General features: G+C 27.8%; 2 protein-coding genes across 4 annotated transcripts in view; both read left to right on the forward strand.

Annotated features, from left to right (window-relative positions):
• Positions 1-82: 82 nt before the first annotated feature.
• LOC122720593 (protein wntless) lies at positions 83-5,331 on the forward strand. 3 transcript variants are annotated; one of them, XM_043947392.1, is made up of 13 exons: positions 83-352; positions 678-865; positions 938-1,043; positions 1,166-1,290; positions 1,377-1,532; positions 1,603-1,780; positions 1,858-1,985; positions 2,083-2,088; positions 2,163-2,324; positions 2,398-2,625; positions 2,701-2,854; positions 2,934-3,037; positions 5,205-5,331. In XM_043947392.1, exons 1-12 carry the CDS (start codon positions 247-249, stop codon positions 3,032-3,034), a joined length of 1,638 nt encoding a protein of 545 aa, XP_043803327.1. In that variant the 5' UTR covers positions 83-246; the 3' UTR covers positions 3,035-3,037; positions 5,205-5,331. The 3 variants fall into 3 exon arrangements, with proteins under 3 accessions (XP_043803327.1, XP_043803326.1, XP_043803325.1); XM_043947391.1 differs by lacking the exon at positions 5,205-5,331 and adding an exon at positions 3,152-3,161; XM_043947390.1 differs by lacking the exon at positions 5,205-5,331 and having other exon boundaries at positions 85-352; positions 2,934-3,252.
• Positions 5,332-5,390: 59 nt separating this feature from the next.
• The window catches only part of LOC122720594 (ubiquitin-conjugating enzyme E2 H), a 35,482-nt gene continuing 25,338 nt past the window's right edge, over positions 5,391-15,534 (forward strand). The window contains exons 1-2 of the mRNA XM_043947393.1: positions 5,391-5,965; positions 14,825-14,901. Coding sequence (XP_043803328.1) covers positions 5,913-5,965; positions 14,825-14,901 — 130 coding nt within the window. The 5' untranslated portion in view covers positions 5,391-5,912. The remainder of the gene's footprint in view (positions 5,966-14,824; positions 14,902-15,534) is intronic.

Consider the following 15,534-nt stretch of genomic DNA (forward strand, 5'->3'; position numbering starts at 1 on the left):
ATGATTGTTGGCAACATTGAATATGAGATGATTGGTTCGCAAAATCTTTTTAGAGATTTTCACAAGAATTTCTATAAATATTGGTATGTCACAGCTTCCATTTTGAAAAGTGAAGCTACTCGAAAAGCACGTTAAACTGCTCTTCACACTACGGATAAGCGCGTCTGCTTATGCGTCCTTTTGGCGATTTTATATTTTGAATAAAAAATATTATAAACATTATAATAAATAATTATATTTAAAAAAATGCAAGGAACAATCATAGAAAATTTAAGTGGTAGAAAGCTTTCAGTACTTGTAATATTACTCGTTATCGCACAAATAATTTGTTTTTTAATAGGCGGGCTTATTGGTAAGTTAAGAAATGTCAATAATTTCAAAATTATAATAATTTTGACTATAGTTAAATGTTATATTTTTTATTTTAATTTTGCAAAATATAAAAATTTTTGTAAATAAATAACTATGTGTTTACATTTTAAATTATGGAAAATTTTAGATACTTATTAACTATTTATAATAAAAATTATTGAATTAATGAATTTATTATTTTTGTTTTTAAAATTTTTTATTGTAATTAATATGAATTATTATTTTTTTATTGGAATTTTAATAAAAGTATATATAACAAGTAACTATTAATAATACCAATAATCTATATATATATTATGTTTTAGCTCCAACTCCAGCTAGTAGCCAAAATATACTTGGTACACCTTGCAAAGATATTCGTATAAATGGATCTGAACCTGGAGGAAGAAAATGGTTTTATTCAAGAGGAAAAGGATCTTGTATTCCTGTTGATATGAATCGATTTAGTTTTGATAATCATCATCAAGCATATCAAGTTGTATATACGTTTCAGGTAATTCTATGAAATTGTATTGTATTGAAAAGTATGCATTATATTTAAAAATTTAAATTATTTATTTTATAGATGCCTGTACCTCGAAATAGTATGCAACTTGATTATTCCAGATGGCAACAAAATTTGATTGGTGTTTTACAAGTGGATATTGTATATCATAGTCAAATAGAAATTGGTGATTTATCTCTTTTTTATTGGTTTTTTTTTCAATATAAATATATTTATATAGATATATATGTTGTATATATATAAAATATTGTTTTATTTATATATTTTATTAATTATTATGTTTTACAGCTCCTAGGACTAAAATAACATTGGATGCAAGACTTGCTTATAGAAATAAAGGTGATCCAGATGATGGTTGGAAACCATATGCTGCTTCCGTAGTAGAAAGAATTCTAGATTGTAGTATTGATGATGTAAATATTATTATACTTACTTGATAATATTATTATACTTGAATACAGTAAATGTATATTTATTTACAGATAGTTCTTTTTTGTAGGCATTGGAGCAATATAATTATAATTGTAGTGTGGTACCACTATTTGAACTTGGATCTCTATTTCATGATTATTATCTTTTAAATATTCGTCTTCCTGCTGATACTGACAGAAATATCAATCAGGGTTTAGGACATATAACTGATTTATGGCTTACAGTAAATATATATTTAAAATACTATTTTTGCATTTCATATAAAATTGAATCTTAACATTTCTATATTTCAGGCTATCAATCAAAATGGTGGATTTACAAAAGTATGGGTTAGTTTAAAAACTATTTATTTTCCAATTGTTTTATGTGTTCTTACTTGGTATTGGAGGCGAGTACATATGCTTTCTAGATCACCAGCTCTTTTGGAATATTTACTTTTAGCTCTAGGCATAGCTTTGTCATTTTTAAACAGTAAGTAATGTATTTATTAATATAATATATTTGATATATGAAAATTGATTATATTTACATAAATATAATTCTTTTAGTGCCTTTGGAATATTTAACACTTGCATATGATATGCCATTTATGCTTTTATTGGGTGATATTAGACAAGGAGTATTTTATGCAATTCTTTTATCCTTTTGGCTTGTATTTGCTGGAGAACATCTTATGGTAAAATGTTTATATGTATTAAATTAATTTTAAAATAATTTGATTCTTATATATTAATGAATTCTTTCTTTTCATCCATTGTCTTTCATCATATTAGATACAGGTTTGTTATTTATAATTTTTTTATATAATTGCATTTTTATGTCAGAAATATAATTTGTTTTGCTTCTCAATTAGGAAGGTGAACAAAGAAATTCTTTAAAATGTTATTGGCGTCATCTTTCTGCAGTGGGTATTGGATGTTTATCATTATTTGTATTTGATATGTGTGAACGTGGAGTTCAATTACGAAATCCATTTTATTCAATTTGGGTAACAGATCTTGGAACTAAATTTGCTGTATCCTTTTATACTAAAACTTTTCTTTTTATATTATAAAAATTTAAATTCCTTGACTTTAAATATAAAATAGTTATCATTTATAATTTTAGCCGGAATTTCTGCTGGCATGTACTTAATATTTTTAGCTTATATGATATGGAAAGTATTCATGAATATTAGTGCAAAAAGAGCTGCATTACCTAGTATGAGTTCAGCACGGCGTTTACACTATGAAGGTGTAATATATCGATTTAAATTTTTGATGATTGCTACACTATTGTGTGCATCCTTAACAGTTGTTGGTTTTATTCTTGGCCAGGTATTTATTCAAATTTTGTATTTTAAATGTTAGAAGAAATAAATTAATGTACTAAAGTATTGTATGCATACATAGGTTGCAGAAGGGCAATGGAAATGGGATGAAGAATTACATTTGGAAATGACATCAGCATTTTTTACTGGTGTATATGGAATGTGGAATATTTATACCATAGCATTATTATGCTTATATGCTCCTTCACATAAACAATGGCCTATTGAACCATCTGGTAACTAAATTATATTTTCTATATATATTTCTATATTTTTTTTTATTAATTATTTATTACACTATATTCTCAATTTCAGAAAATAGTATTAGTGAAGAAATTGAATTTTCACGTTTATCCACTGATCCTAATGAAATGTTGTCTTTGACAGCATTTGCACGAAAAACAGCAGTAGAATAAATGGTATACATTTTTTTTTATAAAAAATAGAAGTGACAACCGACCAGTCAACAATTTTGTACTTAAACATAGTATAGAAAGCTATAAATATGAATTAAGAATTTTCGATATTTATAGAGAATGCAAGGACTGATAATACTCTGACAAGTAATCTTTTGATGCCAAAATTAATTATTTATTAAGAAGAATATTTTTAAAGCTTTACTTTTTCTTTAATACATTTACTTAATATTTTATATACTTAACAATTTATTAAGTATTTTTAAGTAAAATGAATAAGAAATTATTTTATTTCTTAAATATTTTTTAATATTTTTATTATGTATCATATTCATATATGATCATATTAGAATAACGTATAGTTATTATTATTTTATAAAACATTCCATTTTAAATCTAAATATATTTTTTCCAATAAGATTTTTTCACATATATAAATAAAACAATTATAATAGTACTAAATTAAATAATAGTACTGCCATACCTACAATAATAGCCTTTAATGCACCAGTCTCTCTTTAATAATAAATACTCTATTCCATCATTTTATAGAACATATCAATATTGGGCATTTATCTATAATTAACATTCGTTTTAATAACATAAACGTGCATTATAATGATAATTATGTGATATTGAAATAGTATGTTAAATTTTTTTTGTATTATTATGCAAAAATCTACCTTTGGCAGTATTAAAAGTTCCTCGATAAATTTCTAATATCATATACATTTCATACAAATTTTTATTAACTTTGATGCATTATTAATATAATTATTAGAATTTAAGATATATGCATGCAACAAAGTAGACCTGAACAGAAAAAGAGTGCAATAGAATTGTAACACTTTAATAGAGTGAATTTAGTGCACATTAGTTACTTATACATAGAGTACTTATATTTGAGAGGCAACAGAATTAGTATTTTCTATAACTTCAATGTATTCATTGAAATGTATTAATGAACAATAATATGAAACAAATTTTTGTATATTATTACTTATCATATTTTTAAAATAATTTCAAGAATGTGAAACGTATAACATGTAATGTATTAGTATTTTAAGGATCTCAAATTTTTGTGTATTTATTATTATGAATTTGGTACAGTATTCAATTGGGATATTTTTCTGTTGTATATTAGATGAAATTTTATATTCGTAATTTTTATACATTTTTTAAATAAATCAATTTGTTAGAATAATTTTACTGAGTTACTAAATATTGCAGTATTATCATACATTATGTACATGTTAATTTTGTCATAATAGGTGTCTTTTGTTTTAACGTTATTAAACGTCCGTGTAAAACGCGAATTGTGCGATATTTGACTCACTGAACAATTCAATTCTTTTTCAATCGTCTTTACAATTTATTCATTCATGAGAATAATTGCTGTTTAATTGAATTTCTTCCTTATAATTTTATCAGTGTACGTGCTCATTTGATTTATTATAATATGTGTGTGATGGGTTAATTCCAAATGTCAAGTTTCTTAAAATTTAATAAATATTAAATTTTATATTATTGATTCAAAAAGGTATTTATATATTATTTATAAGTATTTTTTATATTGCTTATATTTTAGTAATAATTATACAAATATAATTATTATATTATATTTAAATTCAAGTTCCACACATCACATATCTTTGATATAAATTAAATCACAGTGTTACCAAGAACTAGTAATTTAACTTGATATGTTTTATAAGTATATATATTTATTTTTTTTAATTTAACAAATTATATTATCAATTAATATTTAAATTTTTGCGTAATCATATTATTTATTTTTATACAATTGTGTTATAAATATTTGATATATTTTAAAATCGTTAATTATTTATAATATAAATGGTTATATAATAATATAATTTTATAAACGGTATTTATAAGAGTCTTTTTTTATTTCTTATATTTTATTTATATAAAATATATTACACATTAATATTTTATTTGAATGTATCTATTTATCTATGACGTAAATTATTTATATAGAAAAAATATCGAATAATAAAATTACAATGAGTAAGTAATATATTTTTTGAAACTTCAATATACTTATATTTTAAATTATTGGTATATACGTTTTTTAAGTATGGAATTTGAATTTTAAAAGAGAAATAAAAAGTAATAAAAGTTTATCGTAGTCGATATATAATTCTAGTGATATTGGTTGACCGAAAGAACCAGTGGCGATTCGTGGATCATAGCAGGGATTTTGTATTGTGCGCGCGCATTCACTGGCACAACGTGAGACAGAGGTAGCAGCAAGCAAGAGAGCAGTGTAGAAACGGAATCAGATGCGGTGAAGTCCGTGAGTTGACAGTGGGGTGCACGAGAACAGGCGTTTCGTAGTGGTGGAGGCGGAGGAGGTTTAGGGGAAAGAATTGTTTTCTGTGTGCGCGAGAAACGTGTCGACAGTACGAGTCTCTAAACGGGTCGTCGTTGGTGATGGTGAAATGATTCTCTAGCCCGAAGTTTTTGACTTGGTCCGCCTGGACAAAGAGGAAGATCTTTTGTATATCGCTGCTCTTCAAGGGATCGTACGCTCGTTCATCCATAGAAAACATCATTAAACGCTGACGTCGCGGAATTCGTCCCGTGTCGTTTTCCTTCGTGGCGAGCGTCGAACATCCAACGACTGACTAGCGACCATCACGCGCGCGTGTCTTTGTTTTTTTTCTCGGTGCTGAATAACTGTACGGGAAAACAGAGAGTGTGTTATATCATAGTGGTGAAAAACCAATTCTTTCGCGGGTTCTGCTGTGCTAAATAATCCTAAGCAGTCAGAGGCCCTTCTGAAACGACAATCGAGCTCAGCTGATTCAAGGACTTGCTGCGAAGGGCTCTGCTGCGTTAATAGACGATAAATATGTCGTCCCCCAGCGCTGGAAAACGACGTATGGACACGGACGTTCTCAAATTGTATCCTTGAAATTCACTTTTATTTCTTCTACTCGCTATTTGTATCTCTGCCTTCTTTTTTCTTCTTTTCATCCCCACTTCATTCCTTCTTTGTCCCTCCCCTCTATCCCCTACTTCTCTTGTTCTCGTTCTTTCTTTCTCTTTCGCTCTATCGCACGTGCTTGCAATCGAGTGCAAGAGAGGCCTGCACATGGTTGCGAATGCAAGACTACGCAGTATGCATGGCATGTTACAGTTGGATTACTTGTTTATCAGGTATGATCAGTTTATAGGTCGACGAGAAACAACGCGTTGCAATGTCATGGTGTTTCATGATGATGAGGGATATTTAATTCCTCGTTTCGTCGATGACGGGACACAGCTGTTTTTAACCAGCTGACTACGTCCCTGTAGTCGTGTGTGCGCAGCTTTATCTCGTTCGTTTAACGCATGATGAGTATGGTATACAGTTGTAGGTTCTAGAGGTTAGATTTCATTCTTTCCATTCTTTTTTGTATTTTATCTTTTTCTTTCGTTTTCTTTGTATCTCGTCTTTTATTATTTAATAAGTTTTTTATTTCGATTTAAATAATTCGAGTGATGATACGTATTTTAAATACTTTTTATATTTATATATTCCTTGGTGAGCGTAAATATTTAAAGTCGCGCGTCAAAGAACGGCATATATATAACGTTGATTTGAAATGGAGTGCGCGACCAACGGTAATTGAGACGTCACTGCCGTATTCCAACCTCAACTAAATAGTTCATGAAAATGACGCAAAGTGTCAAATTTTATATAGATAAATATATATATATATAAAAATAAAAATATAAATAGTAAAGAAACTAAGATAGATAAAAATAATTTCTTTTTACCAAATGTTATGATAAATCACGTGATAATACTGATTCTGTTCTGATGAATTTCTGTTTTTTTTTGTCTATATAGTGATTATTTGAGATACAAAGAACAAAGGTACTTCGTGTAGAAACGAGAAAAAGCTGTAATATTTTTGATTGCGTCTTTATAGAAACAAATCGATTGTTTTAATATTACCATAAAAATTTGTTATTTGTAGTTTCTACTTTCATTTCATTTTTGATATAAGAAATCAACATGATATGAATAATTAAAAGAGAAAAAAGAGAAAAAAAGTAATAAATGTATATTTGACCTCGATACGTAAGAAATTGATTTTTGCATAATATAACATCGTATTTCGCTTATTATTTCTGTGTAGACTTTCATGAACGAATGTGTCAGTTTTTCTAGAACGATGGTAGTCTCTATACCGAGTTCTTTCGTGTCTTGTAACATCGATCAGTCTTTGTTGAAGCTTACATTAAATTTGTAAACGCTAAAGTGAATTGGATGTATTCGTTTTTTAATAGGGAGCCCCTTGTGAGCTTTCAAATTTTTAGAAAAATTTCTTTGTCTTTATTTCGCCTTTTCACGCATACATATTTACTAATGTTAATAATAATTTATTTTCGAAAAGGATGTCAGACGTCTTTGATCTTTATAAATTTACAATCTTGAATATTTAATATTCAATATTGCGTTTTAAGAAATTTTTATAAAATTTGATGATATTTCATTATAATATTATGAATATTATTTTTCAACTTTTTTTATATATTTTATATTTTTTTTCTCTTGAAAGTTCTTTTTCAAATCTTCTTAATTTTATTACAGTTATTTGATTCGTGTTTTATTTTATTCAATCCAAAAATTTGTAAAAAAATTTGGGAATAATTCATACATTGCATTAGTTTTATAATTTAAAAAAAATAAAAATAATAATAAGAAAATACACAATTATTTATTTTACAAAAAAATATTGTTTGATTATGTTATAACAAAAATAAAGATCCCAACGAAACTAAAGAAATCGAGAGTGCAAGTTTACTTTGATGGCAACTTTAAATTATCATTTTTTTCAAATTCAATTGAATTTATTCCGTGATTCAATTAAATTAATAAACTATTATATTTATATTATAGATAAATATTTTCATTTTAATAATGGTAAAAGGCTACTTTGTACGGCTACTAGATTAAAATTTACATTAATAACTGATTCGTGATAAAATAATCTTTTTGTTCATTTTTTTAACTGGATTCGATACAATAAAGAAATATTCTTTAAAAAATTTGTATTTTCTATTTTTTATATTCTATTTTTTTGTTTGCCTATATATATAATAAACTGAAAACTGAATATATTCAATAATTATTATTTTATAAAATATATAAAATATATAAATAGAAAAAATTAATAATTTTGCATAAATATAAATTTTTCGTTTTCTATTTTATGTTTTTTATCTTTTTCTATATTTTCTATATTTGCTTTGTTGCACTTTCTAAATTTATTTTCTTTTCTTGATTTTAAATTTGATTTAAATCTAAATACTAAATAATACTAAATAATTTTTTATTTTTTTTATATTGCAAATTTTCTTTTGGTAAATTAACAAATTCTTTTTTTATTTATTAAATATTAATAATATTATATATTATTCATTAATTTTTAATAAATAAATTTCATCTAGATATATTTTAAATTTCAATAAGTTTAAATTAATTAAAATTTTAGAAAATTTTTTTCATTTTTATATAGAGTCGAATAAAATAAAGTTCACTTTTATAATGGAATGGAATCTTTGATCGAAATATAACTCGAAGATTTTATTATTTGCATGTATTTTATTCTTCATTCAAGTTTCTTTTACTCGTATGAGTTTCTATTCTTTTGTATTTCATAAATGCGAAATACATAAAAGTAGGAATTCGTCTTTAAAGATTTTATTAAAGATCATGAAATACTGATAAAATAATTAAAATTAATTAATGCTTTGAAGAATTGTTTTATTATGCGTTAATTTGAAATGTATCCATTATCTGCTACTCGAGTTCTTTTAATTATGCGAGTGCACCTTTGTTATTTGTTCATGGTCATAAAGAAACAAAATACCAAAGTTAGTGAAAATTTTATCTGTCGGTATAGCAAGACTTCTGAAATACCAATGCTTGATTCTACGTTTCAACGAATAGAAATATGGAATAAATTATGATAATATATTAACTTAAAATATTTATGTAACATATTATTTTTATTTAATATTTTTTTAATATTATTTAGTGTAATAGAATATTTAAATATTTTTCATTGTATAATTTTTTTGTCATTTTCATAGACTTAACAAAAACATTGAATTTTTTATAATAATTAGCATATAATATTGTTGAAGTAAATTCATTCGCATTAAAAAACACTGTTTAAAGTGTTGTAAAACGTATCTATTAGAATGTTCATCGTATGATCGCAAAGGCTCACCTTGGACGCCCACATAACACGAATGACAAGGTTTGCTTCCTCTTCTAGAATTGCAACTGCATATTTATATACACCTTCGTCTGTTCTAACTTTGTTTTTATCATCTGATCTATTCTCGTTAGAATATCTTTCAAATAATATCAAAGTAAGGAAAATTACTAATAATTTTCGAACAGGAAAATAGTATATAATTCCGTTATTATTATAATTTATTAACAGATACTATTGATTAGGAAAACAGAATTTTCATTGATTTATCAAAATGATTTTATAGTTTATAGTTTTTAACGCTACAAACAATTTTACGATTGACAAAGAATTTATGAATTATCAATGTGTAATCTGTTAAACTATTAAAGATAAAATGTGAAACAAACAAGAAATTAAAAATTTTCTAAATTTTACGAAATAGAAATATTAGAATATAATAAAAATTATATTTTAAAATTAAAATATATGTGAAAAGATATCAAGAATACTAATATTTTAAAATAATTTCTATTTTTTAATTACATAAATTATTAATTCTATTTTTAAAATCTATCAAAATTTAATTTTCCCGCGGTACAATATGACGTATAAGTTTAAGCTTCATTTTCAAAGTATCGCTCATATCTCATCATGTATGAATATATTATAACGAACAATACAAAGAATCAAATGAATGTAATGAATTTAATACAATTAATTGAGTTTAATGAATATAATGCAATTTTACTATCACTTTTCATATTTTCATGGTATAAATTTCCAATTCGATGAGTGCATCGAACATTTGAATTACTCGCGCGTACTTTTTTTTCGTTTAAACCAAAATTTGAACGATACATCATGCCTTAGAACAAGTTAAAAAGGCGTATCGAAATAAATTATGTTTTTGAGATTTAAATGTCCTATTGCTTTGCAGATAATAATATAATTGCTGTAAATTGTGGAACTATGGATATATATATATATTCAAACATAATTTCTATTACTATTCTAATGATGTGGTACAGATAAGATACATATAAATACGATTCTAAAAGTAATTTAATTATGGATCGATGGACCAAATATGGATACTCGATGGACCTCTTGGAAGATTCCTTGTCTATTCACCGAAATCAAGCTAATCAATTATGCTAGTAATTAACAAGCTTCTCAGTTAATGGTTATTCTCACGGTTAATGGTTCACCGTAATGGATTTGGAGACACGCAAGTACATGTGAGAAATATACATGTACCGAGGCTGTTATCTGCCTGATGCAATTTTACGTGAGACCTGCGTATCGATGCGTTTCAAGTACATACGTGTCCTCGAGCAAAGGTTTGTGGAAGGGGAGAGAAGTTGGAGGGAGAAGATCTCGTTCCCTTTATGTGTTCGTTGTTAAAAGCTTCAATTATCGTTCTCTGAATATTGGAGATCGGAATTAATCAATATCTGGAATATTTGTTCGAAGATCGATTCAATCCTATATGAAATGAAAGGATTGAAGAAACTTGATTTACAAATGCATATGGAAGAGTATCTCGAAATAGCGATGACTCGATATCGAGAAACTTGATTTCTTCAAAAAATATAGAAAATATTTATTTATTCGATACGGTCGTTAATAATAGTAATAAATTTTTAGGAATTCGTACGGTTAGAATACTTCGAATGCTTTTTTTCCAGAACGATTCAATTTTAAATCTAAAGATGGTTAAAAGTTTATTGAATCATAAACGTGTAGGCGGAATATATTTTTCTTTGAAGTTTAAACAACTTGTATTTGTAAATTTCTCACCATTGGTTCGATTAATGTGTTTGCTACTCAAAGTACATTTAATACGATATTAAATTTCGAAGCATTACCAAATATGAATAAAATGAAAAATGGAATACGCCGAGTTCATCTCGTATCCAATGTTTGGTCTTTGTTCGATCAGGATTACGTAGATCTTTTTACTATCAATGTGATCTTTCAATTTGTGTAATATTCGAATATATAATACTATATTTATCGCCTAATATTTTATAATTTAATCTTGTTTTTACTATTATAATTTTTCCACTAACTAAAAAAATGCGACATTAAGTACAATTAAATTCACATAATGCATCCTTCGTAATAATTGATTGCATTTCGAATGAATGTTTTTGTATTTTCGCGCCATTTGTTTTATCTCGACATGCTCATCAAATTTTTATTACTTCAGAGATACAAGGCAAGGTCATCGATTATATATTATAATGCGTAAATATATATATTTTATAATATGTATATTTGTGCATAATATTTGCGAATAAATCAAAAATAAAATTAGAATTATATATATATATATATATATAAACGCGCCATAAAGATTTAAAGTAGGGAATAGTAGAGGGGGAAAACTCGTAGTGGGGAGAAGAGAACTTTAGTAACGAAACATTCGATGCTCAAAGTCGAATGAAAAAGAAAGAAAAGTGGCGTACGATATAAAGTTTGGCGAATCGTATTCACGGTTTACACGAATATTTTCGGTCGAACATATGCATCGTATCAATACGAAATTTAGATTGTTCTCAATTGTTCTCTTAGTATCTCGTTTTGAATTTATCAAATCGTCGATAAGCGGTTACCTAGAGAGTGTCTTTCAAAAATAAGATACAGTCAGGAACGTAATTTATAGCGAGCCTTTTAAAATGGTTGTACATATATCTTCGGCGTAAATAGACCGATAAAAACGAATACTGATTCGCACGTGCAGTTTATTTCGATACGCAGTCGCGTGTAGTTTTCGTACAAGCATGAGAGTTTAGTGGTTCCTTCGTCGAACGGAATGGCGTAGTAAGAGATTAAGTGAAAAAAAGGATAGAGAAAATGGATACTGGATTGCGGAAACAAAGACGAACTGTGAGAGGTGGAGCGAGTTAAGAGGGGCGAAAACAGACTGTCAGTTCTTAGTGAAACGCTGACTGGTTCGGCCGACATTGTAAACAACAACATCGCGCCAGAAGCAAATGCTTCGTAACGGTCTTCAAGATTGAGCAATTGCTTCTATCCCTTTTTGATATTCATGGTACATATGTATCGTCGAATGCACGAAGACTCTCAGTGAAATCGAGGTCATTAAAACATCTTGATAATCTATTTTTAATATATATATATTATCATTTTATGTAGATTAATACATTTTTCTTTCTAATCATGGATTATCTTCGATTCAATTGAATCATTTTAAAATAGAATTATTAGCGATATAATTTTATTTCTTCTTTCTTATTTAAACGTATTTTTTTCTCAGGGATAACGAGTTATGTCGATAAAATCGATCTTATCGAATAATGCTCGATTTTATCGATCGTAGACTAATCGAATCAATCGTTTCAATATTACGTTGTGCAATCATTTGGAACAATCGTACGAAACGAGGAATTAATTTCTTTTTGGTCCGATAAATGTATTCTACGTCAATTTGTATGTTAATCAAAGATAGTTTGTTCTGACTTCCGCGAGTCGTTCGTGAAAGCATGCAACAATGAAATTCCTCGTAGGACGCGAAGAAACGTAATACTTCCGGCGGAATAATATGTTCGTCTACCGATATTGCTTTTGCAATTACGGTACATATTGCGGGAAGAAAATTATTTTAACTGATCATATATCGTATAACTTACGTAGCACGCGCTAGTTTGGATTCTATTTCTCTGCGTACTCGAGACATACGCGTTTGTTTGTGTGGTGTTAGCACAACGTTGTCCATCTCTGCTTTACGTGTAGCCTACACCATTACAGGAAACAAATCCACCGATATTGACCAGAATCGAACGTATTCATGAGAACCTGGTTTTCCATATAACAAAGCTCTTGTAGTTATCCGAGGTGAGAGCTTCGCAATGCTGGGCTCGTGTGTAACCACTTGCCAAAACAAGAAAGTGGTTTATCGTACGTTGAATAACATGACATACATCCTTGTAATTCGATTTCCCTTTTTAACGATCGACTTATGCATTAAAAAAAAATATTAAGTAATAAAAGGGTTAGATATGATTATGTATCATCATGTTTCGAAAACTAAATCGCTCTCGGTTATTTCGTTCTATAAAGATTCAACAATTGAATTTCAATTAAATTTTATTGATTATATTTTATATTTTAATTTTTTTTATGATTTTTAAATAATTACGATTATTAATTATGATTTTCAAATATAAAGATGTTTCTAATTAATCTTTTTTTTCTATGGACTGATTTTGATTTAGTCGTAATGTGTATGCTTTGCGAAATATTGTTCAGTGAAACTCTCCAAATCTAGGTAGTTAAAGTTCCGTTCTTCTGCTTCGTTCTGGTTACATTGCTTGTTTTCGAACTCGATTTCCGATCTCGTTCAACGATTTACCTACCATTTTTCCGCAGTACATATTTTATTGTGAATTATATCGGAATTAATTTTGCGTGAATCTTTGCAATGATAGAGCCTCGTCACTGTCGCGGTGTATCGGGGCAAATAAAAAGGACCGACGAAATCAAAATTAAATGCGGTCTCAAAATCTTTTCCAAATGCTTGATAATTTTAGCAACCGTTATTTGCGTACGTATTATTAAACGCAGCTGAAAACTTTTCTTTTCCTTTCTTTTCCCGATTTTTTCAACCGTTTACCATTTTTCCAAGTTGAAATTGGATATGAATATGAAAAGAAACTTTTTCGGGCCATATAATGCACTACAAGCTGTATTCTTCCCAACAAAAGCTTACTTTTCTCCTCGATCTTTAAAATAATAATAATACTCGAAATAATACGAAAAGAATTTTTTCTCGCTTTAAAAATCTTAAGCTGTTTATTAAATCTTGAAAAATTTTTTTAAGAGTAATAATTTGATTTAAAAAAAAAAAAAAAAAACATAATTTTCTTACCTTAATATCTCAACTTTCGTGGAAACAATTTATAGCAATTCGCTTTATTATCATTCATTTATTTCCAATTAAAAAAAAAACGCAATTGTTTCCTCGTATCTTGTTCATTGTTAACTCGAAGAAACGTTTGATTTCCATCGATACGTTAAAAAAAAAAGGGAGGGGGGATTGCATCAAAGCATTTTTTTCCACCGTGATAATTAGTTTTTGTTCTTTTAATATCCTGCGAATGATTTCACCTGACATTGTCCACCCACTGTGGTTTATTATAAAAAAATTAGTTAATCTCGATTGCGTCAGAAATATATGCGAAGCGTTACAATACACGCTCGGCTTAAGTCACGCGAGCTTCGGTGCGTTTCATCGATTGACGAAGATAACATTACTGGCCAGACTTCTGACACGCTTCTGCGTTCGCACTTCTTTCCACATCGATTCCCCCCCCCCCCCGCAGTTCATTGCACCGTTTTCTCGTCGACGCTTTTAATATTTGCGCACCGTGTTTTCGCCTCTTGTTTGCATGATCTAGGCCTTTTTTTTTTTTTTTTTTTTCGATCGGTCCTCCGCCCCAATCAATCAATGTTCGCCGCGGCCGATGCCCACGCCGCGAAAGGATCTTTTCTTACAGGTTTAATCTTCCTTAACTCGTAACTCGACTCCTCTACTCTACAGAATAGAAAGCAAGCATGAGGTGACGATATTAGGAGGATTAAACGAATTTTCCGTCAAATTCTACGGTCCACGGGGCAGTAAGTATTGCACTCAATTTATATTTATATTGTAGTGTACTGTGTGTTTAAAATTTAATGAATAATGTGTTATTTAATATATATATATATTAAATATATATATATATTCTTAGAACATAAACAAGTTAATTTTAGCAATTTTATGTTTCGAAATTGTTTAATAATTATTATCCTAAATTTTCTTGTTTATTTATATGATGTGTGAACGATTCGTGTAAAGATTTTAACGAAAATATTGTTTACGAATGGAATAAAATTTATTTTGCTATATAATTGACCTATAATGGAAATAACGTGTATGAGTATCATGGGAACGAGAGAGAGTGAATTATTTAGGATTGTGGGATATCGAGTTATGCTCCAGTTTAAAAGAAAATAATAGTAATATTCATAAATTATTATTATTATTGTTATTAAAGATTCAAATTGAAGGTTATTAAGATATAGAGTAATCTATTATTTGATAACGAATTCTGCAGTTAAAATGATTCCGAAGGATAAAATCTCTTTATCACATTATTTTAATCCACGCAGTCGAAGGTCGAACGAAGAAGATTATCCAAGATTTTTTTTCTTTTATCGTGAAATTTTAATCGAAGATTTAGACAATAAGGAAGCGATGATTTTCGTTTA

This window comes from Apis laboriosa, unplaced genomic scaffold (genome assembly GCF_014066325.1).
Source record: "Apis laboriosa isolate Shangri-la unplaced genomic scaffold, ASM1406632v1 scaffold12_cov154, whole genome shotgun sequence".
Lineage (NCBI taxonomy): Eukaryota > Metazoa > Arthropoda > Insecta > Hymenoptera > Apidae > Apis > Apis laboriosa.